The sequence below is a fragment of the Cololabis saira genome, chromosome 22 (genome assembly GCF_033807715.1).
Source record: "Cololabis saira isolate AMF1-May2022 chromosome 22, fColSai1.1, whole genome shotgun sequence".
In the NCBI taxonomy this organism is placed as follows: Eukaryota; Metazoa; Chordata; class Actinopteri; order Beloniformes; family Belonidae; genus Cololabis; species Cololabis saira.
The window spans coordinates 22,110,290-22,129,069 of record NC_084608.1 but is presented as its reverse complement, the minus strand read 5'-3'; the positions used below and the strand labels follow the sequence as shown (position 1 = coordinate 22,129,069).

General features: G+C 39.2%; 2 protein-coding genes across 2 annotated transcripts; both read right to left on the bottom strand.

Annotated features, from left to right (window-relative positions):
• Window positions 1–150: 150 nt before the first annotated feature.
• Window positions 151–11,574, bottom strand: LOC133423188 (uncharacterized). Its single transcript, XM_061713338.1, has 11 exons — window positions 11,275–11,574; window positions 10,504–10,779; window positions 9,369–9,992; window positions 8,463–8,660; window positions 7,896–8,231; window positions 7,232–7,278; window positions 6,959–7,065; window positions 6,708–6,851; window positions 5,119–5,250; window positions 3,269–3,538; window positions 151–2,104 (listed from the first exon to the last, which is right to left on the bottom strand). The coding sequence occupies exons 2-11, from the start codon at window positions 10,647–10,649 to the stop codon at window positions 1,895–1,897; spliced, it is 2,214 nt and encodes a 737-aa protein (XP_061569322.1). The 5' UTR covers window positions 10,650–10,779; window positions 11,275–11,574; the 3' UTR covers window positions 151–1,894.
• A 1,043-nt stretch (window positions 11,575–12,617) lies between these two features.
• otulina (OTU deubiquitinase with linear linkage specificity a) lies at window positions 12,618–18,401 on the bottom strand. The gene is made up of 3 exons (XM_061713382.1): window positions 18,170–18,401; window positions 16,284–16,405; window positions 12,618–14,346 (listed from the first exon to the last, which is right to left on the bottom strand). The coding sequence occupies exons 1-3, from the start codon at window positions 18,281–18,283 to the stop codon at window positions 13,929–13,931; spliced, it is 654 nt and encodes a 217-aa protein (XP_061569366.1). The 5' UTR covers window positions 18,284–18,401; the 3' UTR covers window positions 12,618–13,928.
• Between the last annotated feature and the right edge of the window lie 379 nt (window positions 18,402–18,780).

Here is an 18,780-nt window from a genome sequence, read left to right as displayed (position 1 = left end):
TTGCTTACCCGTAATCAATGGAGTATATCATTTGTTTTGGGGTGAAATTAGATTCCTCTTTTAGGCCGGTGACAAAAAATAGAGCTATTTGCGAGGTAAAGCTGTCAACACATGAACTCATCATATGCTGAAAATAACAAAAGGGCAAACTTTTCCAAGAAATTCCATTTTATTTCAATGCCAGCCAAAACTGAAGTGCAAGAACATTCTTGCAAATGGCATAAGAAACATTTTGTGGACCTGGTCTGGAATTAGGACAAAGAACAGCCTCTTATCACAAATAACCAACATTCATTCATATTGTGCATTGTTTCTAAGGCAACATGGAGGACCAAGCGGGCCGTCTGAGGCTGGCAGCTGAAGCCTTGACCAGTTTCTGCAGCAGCGTTGGAACGTTTCTTCCCTTCAAAAACAGCTTGGTTAAAGGCAACATGTTACTGAACAAGTTTAACACACACATAAAACACCGCTACTAATCTTGCCTCCTACAGAGGCTGCAATTAATCTCCAAAGCCTTGAATTATCGTACCCTTCGACTAATTCGGCCATTTAAATTAGAATTTTCACACCTACTTGTTTAAAATACATATGACAGTCAAAAACAATAAATTAATACACAAAGTGCCCAAATTCCAGTGCAAAGAAGATGCTTTTTTTTTCTTTTTTTGTTTGTTTTGCAGCTCAAAAATGCAAAACACAGCTTGTTGAGGAAATATGGGCCTTTTTTTTTTCTCCCTCTTTCAAAAGCTCAAACTGACACCCAGGAAACTCATCTGGATCCGAGATAATCCAAGATTATCAGATATGTACAAATGTACCAGTAGAAAAAAAAAAACCTATACAGTACAGTGTGTACAAGAGCGTGCAAAACACATCTCGTACAAGGTCTCAAATCAGCATATTTTTAAAGGAACATGTTGGGATACATGCTTCTCGCTTGTTCGCAAGCATTATTAGAATAGTTTGGAATGAAGACTAGAAACAGGGTGGGAAAAAAGCTGCCTGACAAAACAACAAAAACCAAGTACTTGCACCTGTTAAAGCTGTTGCATTTGCAGAAAAGGTTGAGAGCCAAAATCATTTTTCTGCTTATATTAGGAATCATGGATCTAATTTAATATGAAATGAAGGTAAACACTTGTCTATTTCATGTGAATTAAACAAAAAGGTTTACAAAAACAAAAAAGAAAAGAAAAAGGAACTGAATAAAATTTGAACTCAGAAGTTTGGTTTTATCTGGAAGTTTGAAAGTGGTCGCTTGGCAACATCCTGTGTTAGTTAAGGCAAGGAGCCCGCAGAATAGATCGATCAGGAGCAGAGGCATGATAAACCGATCAAATAATAATGGATGAGATGATTTCCACTACTATAAAAATCTAGGTAATGATTATCTTTTGGCGTTTTCTGCAAGGGGTCGTATTTTTTTGCATCCATAAAGCCGTGGGGGGAAAAAAATATCCAGTTTTTAGACCCATCAACAGAATAAATGTCAGATATAGGTCACCTCAGGTGAGGAGCGTGAGCAGAGTGAGACTGTACTTTGTCACGCTCTCAGCATTCCTGTGTTTGTTTTTTAAAACTCTGGACTCCACCCTGCCCGATAAATCAAATCACTGTGTTATTTAATACTGTTATTTACCAAGATGTAACAAATTAACCTGCAATCTCGGTAATAGTTGGATTGTTGAGGGCAAAGCCAGGCTACTTGTTCCACTTGTTTCCAGTTTCAAAGCCCATTCAGTTCCATCTGAACTGTTGAACCATGGGACGTTACTCTCAGGGAACAGGTCAACAAGGATATATCCCAAAAGCCGTTCCTTTAATTGGCATAAATGTATCATCTCGATTGACCTGAGAAGTGGCTGTACGGCAGCAGGTCGCCCTGCAGCCGCAGTCAGAGAGAGGTGAGCTCCTCTTGCGGCTCTGCAGCTTCCCCGAGCGGCACGTTGTAGTGCCGGTCGTCCTCGGTGACGAGGCACACGGTCTGCCAGTCGTCTTTATGGTCGTCTGGGTAGTAGGTGACAAACTCATCCGTGTCCGCCTTGTACAGCCTGTAAACCTGAATGGTGCACTGCAGGGCGTAGCCCAGCAGGAACATCTCCACCTGCATGGAAAAGACACAAAGCAGTGAGAAAACTGCATGGTTTCTGAGCACAAACAATGCAATGTTAGGTGGGCCTTTTTATTGAAGCCATGCACGGATATACTTTGATTTGTAAATCAAAAATAAAAACAGTCAGAAGCTCGCCCTTCCTGAAACCTCCTCCCCCCCAGGGTTGATCATGAAGTGCAACAACTCAAACAGCACAAGCATCGGCTTGTTCTGCTGTCAGAACTCAGCTACTAAAAATGTTACACACCCATCTCACGGCACTTGTGTCTTTTTGTTTTTCCAAGTGTGACCTAATTTCGTTCACGACCATGTCTGACCCGAAGGAGGGGAGTAGGGCTGTTCGATTTTGCCCAAAAATAAAATCTCGATTTTTTTCTCTCAAAATTTTCGATTACGATTACGATTATTTTGTGAATTGACAAAAGGCAAAGAAATTATTTCAAATATGCTGTTTTTTTATTGAACATTTGCCCCATTGGGCTTTAAGTGCAAACTTTGCTCTTATTAAACCAAAAGTGAATGAATAAAGTGCAAAACTCTGTAAAATAAGTTGGAAAAAAAGTTTTAAAAAATATAATAAAATATAAAGTTGTATCTCTGAAAAAAAAAAATCAGCAAATCAGCACTTGCAAACATACAGTAAGTTATATTTCCAATTAAATAAAACAAGACATTTTCTAATTAAACTAAACTGGGTCTTTGCATGCTAAATAATAATGCAACCCATGAAGGAGGTAGAGGTGTGTGATGTCAGTCATTACATTTGCAAGTTTTTTGCAAGGAACACGAGCCGGTCTACGGCATCTGGCTTGAGGGATGCCCGGTGGCATGTTACAACGCCCCCTCCTACACTAAAGAGCCTCTCCGATGGGGCACTTGTCGCAGGTATTTAGAGGTACTTCCATCAATCATTAATATGGTATCAATCATTAATATGTGTGCAGACAAGGTTATAAAAAAAAAAAAAAAAAAAAAAAAAAAGTGAAAAATCGATTTTACGATTTTCACGTTTTAACATCGTTCTAATTACATAATCGCGATTACGATTTAAAATCGATTAATCGAACAGCCCTAGAGGGGAGAAACCCCCAGTAGCTGTTTCCCCAGCAACTATCTAACCGCTGATAAGGGAGCAGACAGGAAACGCTGTCCTACCTGCTCCAGCCCGGCACCGAGGCCCACGTTCCTGAGGTGGTTGCAGAGGAAGGAGCGCGGACAGTCCGACGAGTCCCGAGCGAACAGGAGCAGGCAGAAGAGCGGGACGTCTCCACCTTCCTGCATGGAGCCGTGCAGCTCCACCGCCCTGCCCAGCATCAGCAGCTTGAGGGCTTCCAGCAGCCCCAGTTCCTCCGGTCCCCCCTGAAACACTTGCTCGCAGAGCTGCTGCCGCTCTGCAGCGCTGGCGCAGTCGGCCGCTGCCTGCCACTGGAAACAAATGAGATTCATATTAATCTGAGGCTGCTTTTAGCTTCACGGGAATCAGGTGAACCTCAACCTGCTTGCCATCACTGGTTGAATAGTTGGAAACAAACTACCGAATGTTCGCTCAGCCGTGTGTCAAAAACTAATTTTATTTTCAAATTGTAGCCAAAATGAGCTCTGAAAACCTCTACGCTGTGATTTCACTAACAGGAGGCCTGAGTACAAACCTAAAGGGAATAAACCAGACCAGTCAGTCAGAAACAAACAGCCAAGACGGCTCCAGGAAGGATAACTCATTGGATCAACAAGTTTTGAACCGCAAAACCGACGTCTCTGCACCACTGTACGCCATTTTTGATGTTTTTCTTTTTCTTTTTTCTGGTTGGCGCTCTTCCTAGTTCACATGCTTTGTTTCCCTGACTGGTTCGAGTCTGTCCGATGTCTTCCAGGGCCGGTTTCTTCCGCCTGCGCTGGCGAGGCCGTTGAGAAATATTAGCGAACATTGTAGAAGCACAGTTCTAGCCAGTAAATACGTTACTGCCATCAGTAGCCCGATGGGTTTCTTCCTGCTGCCTTGCTTGTTCAAGGCATTATCCTACAAAAACAAAAGATAATGAGAAGAATCTGTATCCTTGAACGAATGTGAATTTCACAACAATCGGCTGGCTTGCGGCTGCGTCTGCATGCTATTTTCAACCTGGCCGCAGACAATGTCCTGGGCTGAGGGGGTTAATTCAGCGAGTACCACAAATATCCACACCAGACGTTTATAAAAATCCACCTAATCGCTTCAACTAAAATAAAAACAAGAACGCAGACCTCAGCTGGAACATATTTAGCTATGATTTAGGTTTATAGCCTGTCCTGTCTCCGCATCTCCTCCACAACACTGTCATTTTTGTCAAATCACACTTGGTAATTCTTTGTTAATCTGTCATCAGTTGTTGATTTTATCCCAGATTTCAGTCCTTGGGGATATTTGGTACAGATATTAAGTGATCGCGTGATATTTTCTTCTTTAACAATGCATACTTGGGCTTCAGTCGACACACTTTCATTTACTGCGGCGCTGTTATATAAAAAGGGTGTTTTTCCTGTACACAGGCTACATATAAACATTACTGCAGTGAACAAGGACAGGGCAAACCGGACACTTGGATCCAGCACACAGCTAATAAAACACAGCTCTGACTTCTAAAGAAAAGCATGGGAGTGCAGTAAACAGCAGAGTTCCTGAAGTCACCGACTATTAACTCTCCCCTGGACGTCATACTGTTACAGAAACGCAGCACTGTGCTTTTACCAGTTCAAACTGTTCTTTAAAAGTCCATCTATCCCTTTAAATCCTTCGAGAATTACCAGACTGAGTTAATGACACACAGAAACAAGAGCTCCGCAGTCCCTGGGAAACGACTTCCCTTTCACACATGGTAGCAATCACGTCCGAAGGCTACAGTACGTGGATGAACATCAGTGCCTTCCGCATCCACGGAGGGCTTAAAAATAGCCCTGCGGTTTTTACTTGTGCCGTCTTTAAAATATTTTCTCACTGTGTGTTTTTTAAGCAGATCTGCAGACGGTACCGTTCGCCGGAGAAGCTCTACGTATCCCGTGAGCTGCTGAGCGGCGTCTGCTGCGACGTCTCCCGGCACGCACTCTCCAGGAAATCTCCACTGGCTTATCAGCCCTTCCTGGGCCTCCAGTTGTTTCGGCAACTGTAAACAAAATGCGTTGAAAGATGAACTTTGTCAACAAAGTCTGAACCGCTGAAGACAGCAATCTAGTCAGGTCTGGGACAAAGTTTTAGTTCCTTTTTTTTGGCGCATGGTTATGTGTAATGTCTGTGTAATGTGCATTTGGGTTTTGTAACCAAAGTAGGAAATGATTGCTAAAAAGAAGTCCCTTTTTTAACTGAACTATTCCTTCATTGTACTTTGCACATCAGACTGTTTATTTTAAAGGCTCTACGGTATTTTTATAACTATGTTTACTTCATACTGCTGCACCTTTCACTTTTCTTAAAATTGTATATATGTTAATAAGAGCCATTTGTCTATTTACTGTCTGCAACTATTTAAATCTGGGTACAGTGAGCGAAACAACTAGAGTCAAATTCCCTGTCTGGCTTGTTCATACTTGGCCAATAAAGCTTATTCTATTCTATTTTATATTAAGATGACATCAAATTATTGATTTAATACGCCAGTTCAGGTAAAAGCCGATTAAATCAATGTGTTAATTTTCTTTGGTCTCTTAAGTCACTTTCATGTTTCTCTTTCATTGGTACATTGTTGAGTGTCTTGGTCTCTGCAGCTCTCTGAGCTCCTGTCATCGACGCTGACGTGTGACAAAGTACCATAAAGAGACAACCAGGACGGTGGATTAAAGTTGCTCCGTCTGGTTGTAAACAGGAAGCAGCAGGAGCAAATGATGCATCCAACAAAGTAGGAAGATATTCCTTCAAAAGGGAACTGTTATTTTAACATAAAAAGTCCCAAGTGCCACTTTAACTGATGGTGAAAACAGTCCAGACAACATAAAAGTCCAGCGATTGAACACAAATCAGCATCAGCACCAACCACCATGAAAAGTTACCTTCATAAAAACGTCTCCATACAATTATATAACCTAAACAGAAAGGAACAATTAATGGGTTTCCCGACTGGTCTGAAAGAGACCAAATGATTATTTTTGATATTTTCAACTGAAACAGCCTTAATCCCATTTAGTGGAAGCTTAGAGGTCACTGCGCTATTTCAGTCGCTGGCTCAAAATTGAGGAACGAGCCTCCTTTACACGTCAGGCCTTCCCCTTCTTAAATCCTCTCTAAAAACGCTTCGGCTTTTAAATCAGTTTGAAATCTTAGTTTTAGTGTTTTATGCTTTAATGTTTACATTTGTTTTCCACATTTTTCTTTTTTTTCTCTGAATCCATGCATTTTGGTCAACTGTGTTGTTTTTAAAGTGCTTTATAAATAAAGTTGAGTTGAGTGTTTATGGATGAAACATGGCATATTTTATTTTCTCTTCCATATTATTCAACACCCACTTCATGACTAACGAGACTCCTCTTTTCTGAAATCAAAAACTTGCTTATCTGGACGCACCGTTATTCTGGTTAACTGTGAAAGGTTTTAGTGTGGGTCACCTGCGACCCCTGAAGGAGCACTCACCATGACAACGTCATCTTCCTGCAGCCACGCGGGAAGCTGAGTGCTTTGGGACAAAACCTGGAACAACGTGGCTCTGAGGGCGCAGTAGTTGTCACCCCTCACTCTCCTCACGCTGCTGAACCTCTGGGACATCTCTTTATAACCCTGCAGCAGCACACAGTAACACAACAGGAAGCCCCTCGGCCGTTAAAGTAACACACAAAGCTGCTTTTCATCTGAAACACTTCTTCCACCGAGCCACAGGGACCCACCTTTCTAATGAGAGCGCTTTTGGCAGTGTTGCCTTTCCATTCTCTCTCACTGTAAGACAAAATATCCACGGCCGGAGACAGACTGCATCTATCCTCCACCTTCAAAACTGAGAGGAGATAAAAAGTAAATATGACAGACAAAATAAAAAGAGCAGTGCCCATGTTTTATTTGACAAACTCAAGCATAAGAACTGTGTTGAAATGTAAACAGATAAAACCAAATGATGTACAAAGGTTTGGTTTCAAGGTCAGAGGGTGTTTCTGGGTAATCACCTGGTGATGCAGACAGCTCTTCTTCTCCTCTGTACAGGTCTTCTTCACTAAGATGAAACAGAAAACAAACATTTCGCTTTAAAATTGCTCCTTTTCAAGGTTTTTTGCACATACTGTCAACAAATCATTTTAAAACAACACATTTCTCATCGTGCACATCAGTGCTGTAGACCTCTATCAAAGATCGATATTTTGTTATTAGTTTGCAACAGTCAGAAACTTCTGCTCGGAGAGTGTTATCCCAGAACTTCATGCTCTCCCGCACACAAAATAGGTATTGATTAAAGCTAAAAACATGTACCAATAAATCACTTACTCTCATGCCTGTGAAACAATTTTGTACAAACAAAGAGGAGGAAAAACTTAAATTCAATAAAAGTCAAACAGTGCTGAAAATATTAAGCATATAAGGCCCTACAATTTCTCTTTTTAATCATTTATTATATTTTGTTATATAAATTCTACTTTCTGTGCACGCTAAACATCCCTGACAATTAAAAACATTGCAACACTTTCAAGCGCTTCTTTCCCTCCCGTCTTGCATTTCATCAACACAGAAGCAGGACCGCCTCCTCCGAGTCCATCAGTAGGTAAAACACGAGCTGCAAGGCACGCCGTTCTGAAAAACAGCTCTATAAAACGACCAAAAATCATCTCCACAGACCTGCTTCCCAGACCAGCTTCCTCCTCATCAGCAGGTCCAGCAACGAGGTTCACATTTTCTCTTCCTGCCAGCTGCTCCTCTTCTCCCGTCACCTCCTGAATCTCAGCATCTTTCACAGCCTGCGGACTTTCCGTCTCGGTTGGAGCTCCCTCTTTCTCCTCCTCCACCTTCTTAATCCCTTCACCCTCCCTTGCTTTGGGAACATCTTTGTCTTCCACTTGCAGCATGGCTTCCTCCGCGGCATCTTGTTTGAATTTCTCAGAGGATGTTTCCTCGTTCGAGCTTGCAGTACTTGAACACTCAGTATCTGGTTTGGAATCTTGATCAGGCCTTAAGCTGCAAAGATAAAACAACTTGTTTATACAAGTTTACTATTCACGCCTAAAACTAACATTATACAATTACGAATACAGCAAAGTGCCAAGTTTTAGCAGCATAACATTTTGCAGGGACAAGTCCATCAGCAGCAACTTCCCCCTCTAGTGGCCACAATGAAGTGGAGAAAAAGTCCAGACTTTATGTAAACAACTGTCTTGTTTTGATATCATGAGCTTTGAACCTTCTGACCTGTCCTTGGCATCCGCTGGAGATGTGGCTTCTGGCTTCTTGACTGAGTTGGCAGATTCCTGCTCCTCCCCACTGTCGCCAGGTCTCGTTGGTTCCGGGCCAGAAAAGGACTGAGGGACATCTTGGCTTTTTTTGTCCCCAGACATGTCTTCTCTGCACACCGAAGAGGAACCATCGTCCAGATCTAGAGTGGGAGTGCTGTGCACAGAGTAATCAGAAAGGTAAAACACTTCTAAATAACATGCAGAGCTGCACTGAGGCCATTTCTAAGGCTCAACAGTAGTATGTCGTAAAAGCCAACACACACAATTTGAATTGACATACAGATAAGCAAATGTTTGTTGTATTGATTATAATATGCCCATGGTTGAATATGAAGGACTCGGATGTCATAAAATAACCACAAAGGGATGATGAACTTGAGACAGCCAATGAGTTCATGTTGCACAACCTCAGATGTGCCAGATAAAAAGGTAAAAGCACAACTAGATGAAATGACAGTTTCTCAAACATGTGGAGTGTTCTGAGGTTTTGGTTGTTTGTTTTTTTTAAACTCACCACATGGCAGCTTGTATAATTCTGTTGTTACTGATGCTTATGACTTAAGAGCTCATCGGTTTCAAAAAATATCACTTTGTTCAGTTTGTGTTAGTGCTGAATTTTCAATTTGGTTCTTGGTTTGTTTTTTTCTTTTTCAAACCAGATAACTAATGGGCGTCATTGCACACGTTAGGTTTCTAAATATTGACAATGATCTTTATTTTAGCCTGCTTACTCCATCAACATGTGTATGACTAATGACCACAGTTTAATAATATATTACTTATTAAAAACTCCTGTATGTGTTAAATGAGCCGGATGATTTATGTTGTTGTTGATCACCATCATGCTGCTGTTGTAACTTACCCGTTTAGAGCCTCTGTGTTTGTCTCCTGACGGACCGCAGAAATGGACACTTCCTGACCTGCTGCTGCAGCGAGCTGACATTTTGGCACAGATAACACTTCATTATTTTGAGTAAACTCCTGTGATGGTTTGGCGGCGTCATTGGTGGCATCCTTTGAGCATTCTTCTTCATCATTATCATCAGAAATGCTCACTATAGCGGCCTCTGTTGTTGAGTTAGTTTGTGGATGGGGAGGGCTTTCTTGGCAGACCAGTTCAGTCGTTAGTGAGACGCCATCCGGGACTTTGTCCTGCACTGAAGCGGAATCTTCTTTTTCTTCTGGTTCTGTATTTAAGGCTACAACAGCCTCTTGATCAGCTGTGGAGTGGTCTTTGTCCTGCAAGTTTAAAGTGCATTGTTGATTTTCAGCTCGTCCACTGTTAGGAGTGTCCGGCATCACGACGTCACGTTGTGCTCTGGCAGAGTTTTCTTTGAGTTCAGACTCTTTGCGAGGAGAAGGCGTCTTTGCCTGAGTGCCTTTCTTCTGCAAGGGTCCATTTTCCTGAGCATTATTTGGCTCCATCTCTCCATTCACGGGACTCCGCTTCAACAGCCCATTCTCGGCCTCTTGATCGGTAGTTCTCCTGAGCGACATAACGCTGCATTAGTGGTGGTACAGAACCCAGCAAGCACAACTCTCAACCTATTTATGACAACAAAATCGAAAGATGCTTCATGAAAAACTTTACTGTGGGTGGTAAGAAAGTGGGAAAAGCTCAAGATGGACCTTTATCTTTTGGCCATTAGCACATGAAATGTCAAACATTTTTCTCCACCACAATCATTAAAGACTTGTGGAAATCCCCTCCGTCTTGTTTGTGACCTTAAAAAGGTTGAGTCAAAATGGAATTTGGTCATATCTGACACAAACCACAGGGGAAATTCTGATCATATGTATTCAAACTACTTCCCCAGAAGTTGGACACATCTTCATGACTATTCCCTGTACTCAGAGATAGGTTTTTAAATACTTCTGCGGACTCTGATGTCATAAGAGCACTGAATATGTATCATCAGGCTACTGGGCATCATCTATGCAATGACCAAAAACCTTTTAAATCAGACTGATAGTTTTCCATCCTTATGGTATCTTACCTCATGTCAGCACTTCCCTCAGGACCACAAGCGCCGCCCACTACCTGTTCACCAGTGCATGGGGTTTTTGACTCATCTTCCAACAAATTACTCCTTTCGTCCGCATTTTCACAGGGACTTTTAATGTGACAGCAGCAGTTCCCCATCTGCTCGCTCCCACTGCCCGGGGAGGTCAGACGAGCTGGACGGTGGCCTCAGCTCCAAACGCAACCACAAGCGACCTGACCAGTCGCTACAGCCTTAAGATTTCACGGATCCATAATGAGGCAGATCGAGCTGTAAAACCAAGAAGGACAAATGTTTGTGCAGTGAAAACACTGGCATATATCACTCATCCTATCATTGTTCTGTAGCAGGTGATGCAGGAATAATGTGACCTGTTCTTGAGTATTAATGGATGAATCACACTACTTGGGAAGTGGGAACTGATGGACAAATGTTTGTGCAGTGCAAACACTGGCATATATGTTCTTGTTCTTCAGTATTAATGGAGTAATAATGGATTAATCACACTTGGAGCCATAACTATATCATGAAAGACAAGGTTTTATATCAAATCCAGTATGTGATCGGTAATAAACAGTGACATTACAGATAAAAATAATGTTTGAGCGAAATAGTTGAGGATAAATTTAGCGTTTTAATGTGATTTGAAGTCAAAAACTTAAACCACGTGATTAATGTCAACACAATTATAGGAAGTTACATTAACCGTGATAACGTCAACCTGTCAGGATCATAAATAACTGGACCAATTATAAACAAACGTACCATGTTTCGATTTACTTCTAAATTAAACTTCCGGGAATTTTACTCTTTGAAGTTTCGGTTTTTGTTACTTTTGTTAAAGCTACTTAGCTGCTTATCCAGCTAGCTGCTGTACACTTCACAGTGAAAATTGATTGAAATTACTGCTGCGACGTTGCTTTTCCCCCAAAAAAAGCGCCGTTATCCTTTGGTACGGAGCACTTCGCAAAAAGTAGGCATTTGCAGTATTTTCGGGGGAGCATCTGTCTGAAAGGATCCTTAGCTTAGCAGCTGCGCCAGCAGGTCACGGCTCCATCCGGGGTGACGTCACACTCCTGCGCAGCGAGGGCTTGTGTGGCGTTCAGTGTTCCTCGGAAACTCAGGCTTCCTAACTTCTGATGGGTGAACAATGTAAATTCTTCGATTCATTTTTACAAAAGCAATTTTTTTTAATCTAATTGTTTAACGAAAAACGCAAAAATAGCACGAGTTCAAGCTTCTCAAAAAATAACATTTGTTATTTTTTTTTTATTACAGTAGCCTAAATTTAAGGTTTTTGAATGTACAATGGTTTTTGAATGTACAATACAACCAAAAGGATAGATAATAGAATCAGCTTTATTGGCCAAGTATGAACATGACAGACAGGGAATTTGTCCTCGGTTGTTTCGCTCACTGAACCCAGATTTAAATAGTTACAAACAGTAATAGACAAATGGCTCTTATTAACATATATACAATTAAAAAAAAAGTGAAAGGTGCAGCAGTATGAGGTAGACATGGTTATTGTTACAGCATATGATCGTGGTTATTATTATTATATTGCACAGTGATTGATTACTAAAAAGATTAAAAAGAAGTCACATTTCTTAAATTTAAATCAAGATTAACAATATTTATTGTTATTTAATCCATAAATGAGAAAACAATTAGTATAATTAGTTTAAGTTCCCATTATAGCCAAAGAGATAACGTTTTTAGATGTATGTACTGTGTACGCAAATATTTTTGTAATTTTATACCGATTATAAATCAATATACTGACCATAATATACAGGTTATATTATGCTTATGCTCTGGCTCACTGAAAGGCAACAACAGAGAGCACTGAATTAGACACTATAAAATCAAAATTGAAATGAAGCACTAACACAATACATTTTCCTTTGGGGATTAATAAAGCATGTTAAATTCTAATTATAATTTATTACAACCCCAAAGCCAAAACAGTTGGGATAAAATGTAAAAAAAAAAAAATCCAATGAATAATAAATCTCATAAACCCATAATGTATTCCCAATAAAACAAACATCATGTTAACATTTTGCCATAATAATGTAATAATAATAATAATAATGGCTATTTTTTATTTTAAGTCAGGAACACAATTCAGAAAGGTTGGAACAGGAGCAACAAAAGGCTGGAAAAGTAACTGGCATAAATCACAAACAACTAAAGGGCCATTTGACAACTTATTAGGTTAATCAGCAATGGGTCAGTAATGTGTGTGGGTATAAAAGGAGCATTTCAGCGAGCTAGAGCCTCTCAGATGTAACAACAGACAGAGGTTCACCAATCTGCATCAAAAATTTGTGAAACAATTTCAACAAAATGTTCAACATAAAATTGTGAAAGCTCGAGTTTCCACCATCTCTAGTGTATAATATCAACAAAAGATCCAGAGAATCAGTGCTCAGGAATACTTCCAGAGATCAGTGTCTGTGAACACAGTTCAACATACAAGCCACAAATGTTTATAGCTCTAGCATGCAAAGCAGAAAGCCATATGTAAACTTAATCCGGAAACCCTGGCATCTTCTCTGGGCCAAAGCTCATCTAAAATGGCCGGAGGCAAAAGTTTTGATTCATCTGTGCCTGCAGACCAGACCTTTGGTGCAGCATGAAACGAATACTCCAGCAAAAAAGTCCCAGCAATGTTGAGCAGCTAGAACCCTGCAGACAGAAATGGGATAACACTCTTCTCCTAAAGCTACAGCAACTGGTCTCCTCACTTCCCAGTCATTTACAGGCAGTTAAAAGAAAAAGAGATGCCATATGATAGTAAAACATCACCCTGTTCCAACATTTTTGAGATGTGTTGCTGCCATCAAGTTCAAAATGAGCAATTTTCCATCAAATGATAAAATGTCTCATGTCTGAAAAGTTTCAACATCCGATTTATTATTTATGTTTTGTTGGGAATAAAGTAATTTGCAGATCATTGTATTGTTTATATTTTACAAATTCCCAGCTTTGTTGTAATTACTGTCATATTATAAATCTAGTTTACTCAAATATTTATCCGAACACAAGATCATTTAAGGTTTAGCAGTATGTTGCAATATTTGTTGAGTTCAAACTGACATTAAAAGGACAATTAAACTATTCTTTCATCTTAAATAGATCTTGTGTCAAATGATGTGTAAATATGAGGTTATGACTTATGTTATGAATTATCAATTAAGAAGGCAACAATTTAAATATGTCAATCAAATACATATTTATTTGGAAATATTTTCAAATATATTTGAAAAACTTTGAACACAAAATAATACTTCATATTATGTAAATCATATCTTATTTCTTCATGTAAAAAAAAAAAAATCAGTCTAAAACATTTGTGTCGCAATTCAAGTATCATCATAGTTCAAATCCACTGTGATCTTGGTCCCTGATCCCTACAAGTTCCTCAGCTCCTGTATGTGCTCCAGCAACTCCTGTGGCAGTCCCAGCTCTGACACTATGTCCATACAGCACTGCAGCAGAAGGCTGAGACCCTCAGAGCTGGAGGAGCTGTCAGTGGACCCTGAACAGAGATTGTGTGGCCGGTGAGGATCCAAGTCCATATTTTCTGCTTTCTTGCAGCAGGATGTCTCTGAACATCCCCCTTCACAGGGACCAGGATCCATACGTTCCACCTCCAGATCCTCCATGCTCTCTGAGATGTCGCTCACACTCGGAGGAGGATTCTCCAAAGCCTTCCTGATGTCGTCCATAATTCTGTCTTCGTGTTGTGTAACGCGCTGCAGGAGGTCATGCACACAGGATGGGACGGGGCTTTCTGGATGATGAATCTGGCACCAGCACCATATAGCACTGTGACGGTGGACACAAAGAGGGGACAGTGTTACATACAATAGCACAGAGAAGGGACTGGGACAGCCATCTGCTGGACAGAAAGGGGACTTCAATAACTACCAGAACAAAAGAAACTCAGGATGTTTCCATACAAGAAAGAGGCTTTAACTAAAGAATTGTACACCTCAAAAGACACTTTTGAGAGACACAGATGAGAAAAACAATCTAAAACATCAAATAAATCTCTCAAAATATTTAATTATAATGATATTATTACCAGTTTATAAAATAAAGACCAGTATATGTGAAGGTCTCTGCCCATACGTCAAGAGATGAAACAATCGGTCCCTCTTATGGATAATTTCTAAAAGCTTAAACAAAGCAATATTTTATTTTATTTATTTTTTAAAGAAATCATATTCTGTCCCCCTCTCCTATTTTTACTTTTAAAAAGTTCACACAGTTCTCCAAGATATTAAAATTGCGGACACTATTGGGTCTAACCATGTCTTTAGAAATCTTGTTTATAGAGGCCAGTTTTCATGTTGTAAACTATCTGCCTCCTCCACAAAGTGCACTCCTTTTGTTATTTGCATTGATCATCTGAAAAGTAACTAATGTCATATTCCCATTGGACTAAAATTATCTGGGGACCTGTGGTCATTTGTAATAATTATGGGGGATGTCTGTCAAATTAATTCCAGTATGAAAGTACCATCTTTGTAGTTTGTAAAGTAAAAGAATGACACCACAAATGACTTACCAAATTGCAGCGAGGTCATGGGATAATTTTAATCCTGTGCAAATGCACATCTCAGTAATTCTGGGATTCGCAGGCAGGAAAAGCTTTCGTTGCCTTTTCTGTCCCTTTCCAGGCATAATTATGCAGCAGATAGTATGATATTATATAATCACTTTAGCCTAAATCTACTGCATATAGCCAAATTATATGGTATTTTATGGCAGATAAACAAAGATAAGTCAACATTAAGCTTACAGAGACCTATAAAACAAGAAGCCCAGAGCAGCAGCGGAGGGATGATGACACATGTAACTGCATCATAAAGTAAGAAACTTGCTATCTTCTCTCAAGCTCAAAGCGTGATCTGACAGTAGAAAACCTTTTGGCTACAAGGTAAGCTCGGGTTACCGAGCCCAGTTGAAGAGTGTGTCATCAGATGCTTTATATTCAATATTCAAAGTTTCTGTTAATCAAAAGGTAACTGTTACATGAAGGGATTTATGTCTGTAAATTATAGTAAACCAGGCTTCACTGGGGTGTAATTTTGTAATTAATGCACATCCAGTGCAAAAAGGGCCGAAAGGGGTCCCAAACAAAGTGACATCGTTGTTATGTGGGAGTTTACATTTGGCAGTAACTTCATACAAGACTTGACTTTTGTCATAATATTTTACATAATATTCACATAAGGAAACGGGCAGGTAGCATCTCTGCAGACCCTTCACACCCAGGACACAGTCTGTTTGAACTCCTGCCCTCTGGACGGCGCTACAGAGCTCTGTACGCCAAAACCTCCAGACTCAGAGACAGTTTCTTCCCCCAAACTGTTGCTCTGATGAACTCTCATCACTCATAGAGTCTCAGAGTAATCAACCAATGTGCAATAATAATAATAATAATAATAATAATAATAATAATAATATGCTGTAACAATGCACCATTCAATAACCAAGACTACCTCATACTTCTGCACCTTTCACTTAAAAAAAAAAAATGGTATATATGTTAATAAGAGCCATTTGTCTATTACTGTTTGTAACTATTTAAATCTGGGTTCAGTGAGTGAAAAAAAACAATAAACAGTTCTAAAAACAGTGGATACCATGAAAGCCAAGCATGGTATTTGAGATGAAAATTACCCTTCTGATGCCATCTTTTAGGTGCTTTCTATAAATCATATGATCCAGTTGTGTGTATGCATGTATATCTTTACCTCACGATTCCTCTGAGGCGGCCCACGGCCACGGTTTCAGCAGCTCCGTCCCTGAAGCCCTGGTTGAATCCCACCTGCAGTGTTGCCTCCTCCCCGGCGTCCACTCCGTCCACATACCCGTCCTGCCCAGCCACAAACCAGACCGATACAGTTTATTTTACTATTCACTTCTAAATCATACCTGTCAAGTCTCCCGTTTTGGCCGGGAAACTGCCGTATTTTACCCATCTTTCATGCCGTCCTCCCGTATTAGTATTTTCCCATAAATTTCCAGTTTTATAATATAATCATTTTTAAACTGAGTGAAAATGACAAATTAAAAGAAAATGTAAATGTTTCACTTGAAACCAATTAATGCAGTGATTCTTAACCATAGGGCCGCGGCCCAAACTTGGGCCGCGAGCGCCACCTAGATTAATTTATTTATTGATTTATATGTGTATATATTATTTTTTTTATTTTGAGTCCTCCCTTATTTATTTAAATAAAATCTAATTATTGATCTCTTTTTATTAATAAGCCTGAACTGAATGATTTTTGCCATAAATCAAGCCTGCCGTGTGTGCATGTTAACATTGACATGTTTAATAAAGTCTGTGATGATCACATTTTATTATGTCATTTTATTTGACAAGGTGTTTGCATTGAATACAAATCAAATCAAGAGTGACATCATTTTAAGCCTATACAGTGTTAATATTTAATGGGCCCTGGGCCGCTCTGGACTGAAAAAATTGGGCCTCAAGGTCAGAAAGGTTAAGAACCCCTGAATTAATGTGTATATAAACTGAAAATATTTAAACTAAATAAATGTGCTTTAATTCCCCTTTGTGTTTTCTTTGAGGCTCTATTATAGGAATTACATACATAGGAAGTGCACAGCATTTCAGTGTCAACTTTGAGCACATAATGTGGTTAGGGTTGCCACCCGTCCCGTAAAATACGGAATTGTCCTTTATTTGAGAAAAAAATGTTGCGTCCCGTATTGAACTAATACGGGACACGATTTGTACCGTATTTTCATTAACTTTTACACCATATTCTAGTTGAATTATTGAAATAAATTAACTTTTACACCATATTCTAGTTGAATTATTGAAATAAATGAACCTTTACACCATATTCTAGTTGAATTATTGAAACAAATTAACTTTTACACCATATTCTAGTTGAATTATTGAAAAAAATTTACTTTTACACCATATTCTAGTTGAATTATTGAAATAAATTAACTTTTACACCATATTCTAGTTGAATTATTGAAATAAATTAACTTTTACACCATATTCTAGTTGAATTATTGAAATAAATTAACTTTTACACCATATTCTAGTTGAATTATTGAAATAAATTAACTTTTACACCATATTCTAGTTGAATTATTGAAATAAATTAACTTTTACACCATATTCTTCACCTGTAGGCTATATTACATCTGGGCTGATGTGGACATACATAGGAGGATATTTCAGTTACTAGTATGGTTGTCTGTCTGTACAGTCGTGCAAGTTCAATGCTATTAAAGCACTTTAAACTTTAAATCAAAGCATTTAGTTTTTTCATATAAAATAAACACATTTTTATTCAGTTTAGAAGTTTTGGGGCTTTTTTTTTGGCTCCTGCGCTGCTGAAATCCGGGCGTCCCTTATTTCTATTTCTGAAAGGTGGCAACCCTAAATGTGGTTGACAGGTAGTTATTTTAGATTTCTCGTAAATCTGTCTTAAAATGTCAGATACTGGACCTCGGTTGGGCTGGTGGGACCCTTATTTTTAAATCCAAAACTTGACAGGTATGTTCTAAATATCCGAGAACTAAAATAAAGACCGAAGTAGTTTGAACATCACTAAAACCCAAACCCAGCCCTTGTAAGGAGCCGTGACGTCACCTTGACGCGCTTCTTCATGTTGGAGCTCCACTCTCTGCTTTGGAGATTCAGCTCGTCCGCGTCCTCGTCGAAAACATCCTCACTGGGGCCAGACACGACTTTCACCCAAGACATGATGAGCTTAAAAACAGCACCGCTAAATGTTTCTAATGCCACTGCAGATGCTTTAAGCGCATTTCAACGAAACTGCTGCCTGATTATATACAGTCGACAGCTAGTGCCGGTGCTGGCTCAGCAACTACACGTCATCAGCCCGCGACTCCCCCCAAAATGTAAATGAACGAATAATAATAATAATAATAATAATAATTATTATTATTATTGTTGACCGACAACGATAAATAAAGACTTGAGCTTCAAAACTTCCGTTGGTTAATTTAGTTGTTTGCCATATCAATTCCTTTGAGATAATTTGACTTTTTTTATTACTGTTATTTATTTATTTTTATTTTATTTATTTTATTATATATATATATATATATATATATATATATATATAATAAAATAAATAAAATAAAAAAATGATTTTTATATATATATATATATATATATATATATATATATATATATATATATATATATATATATATATATATATATATATATATATA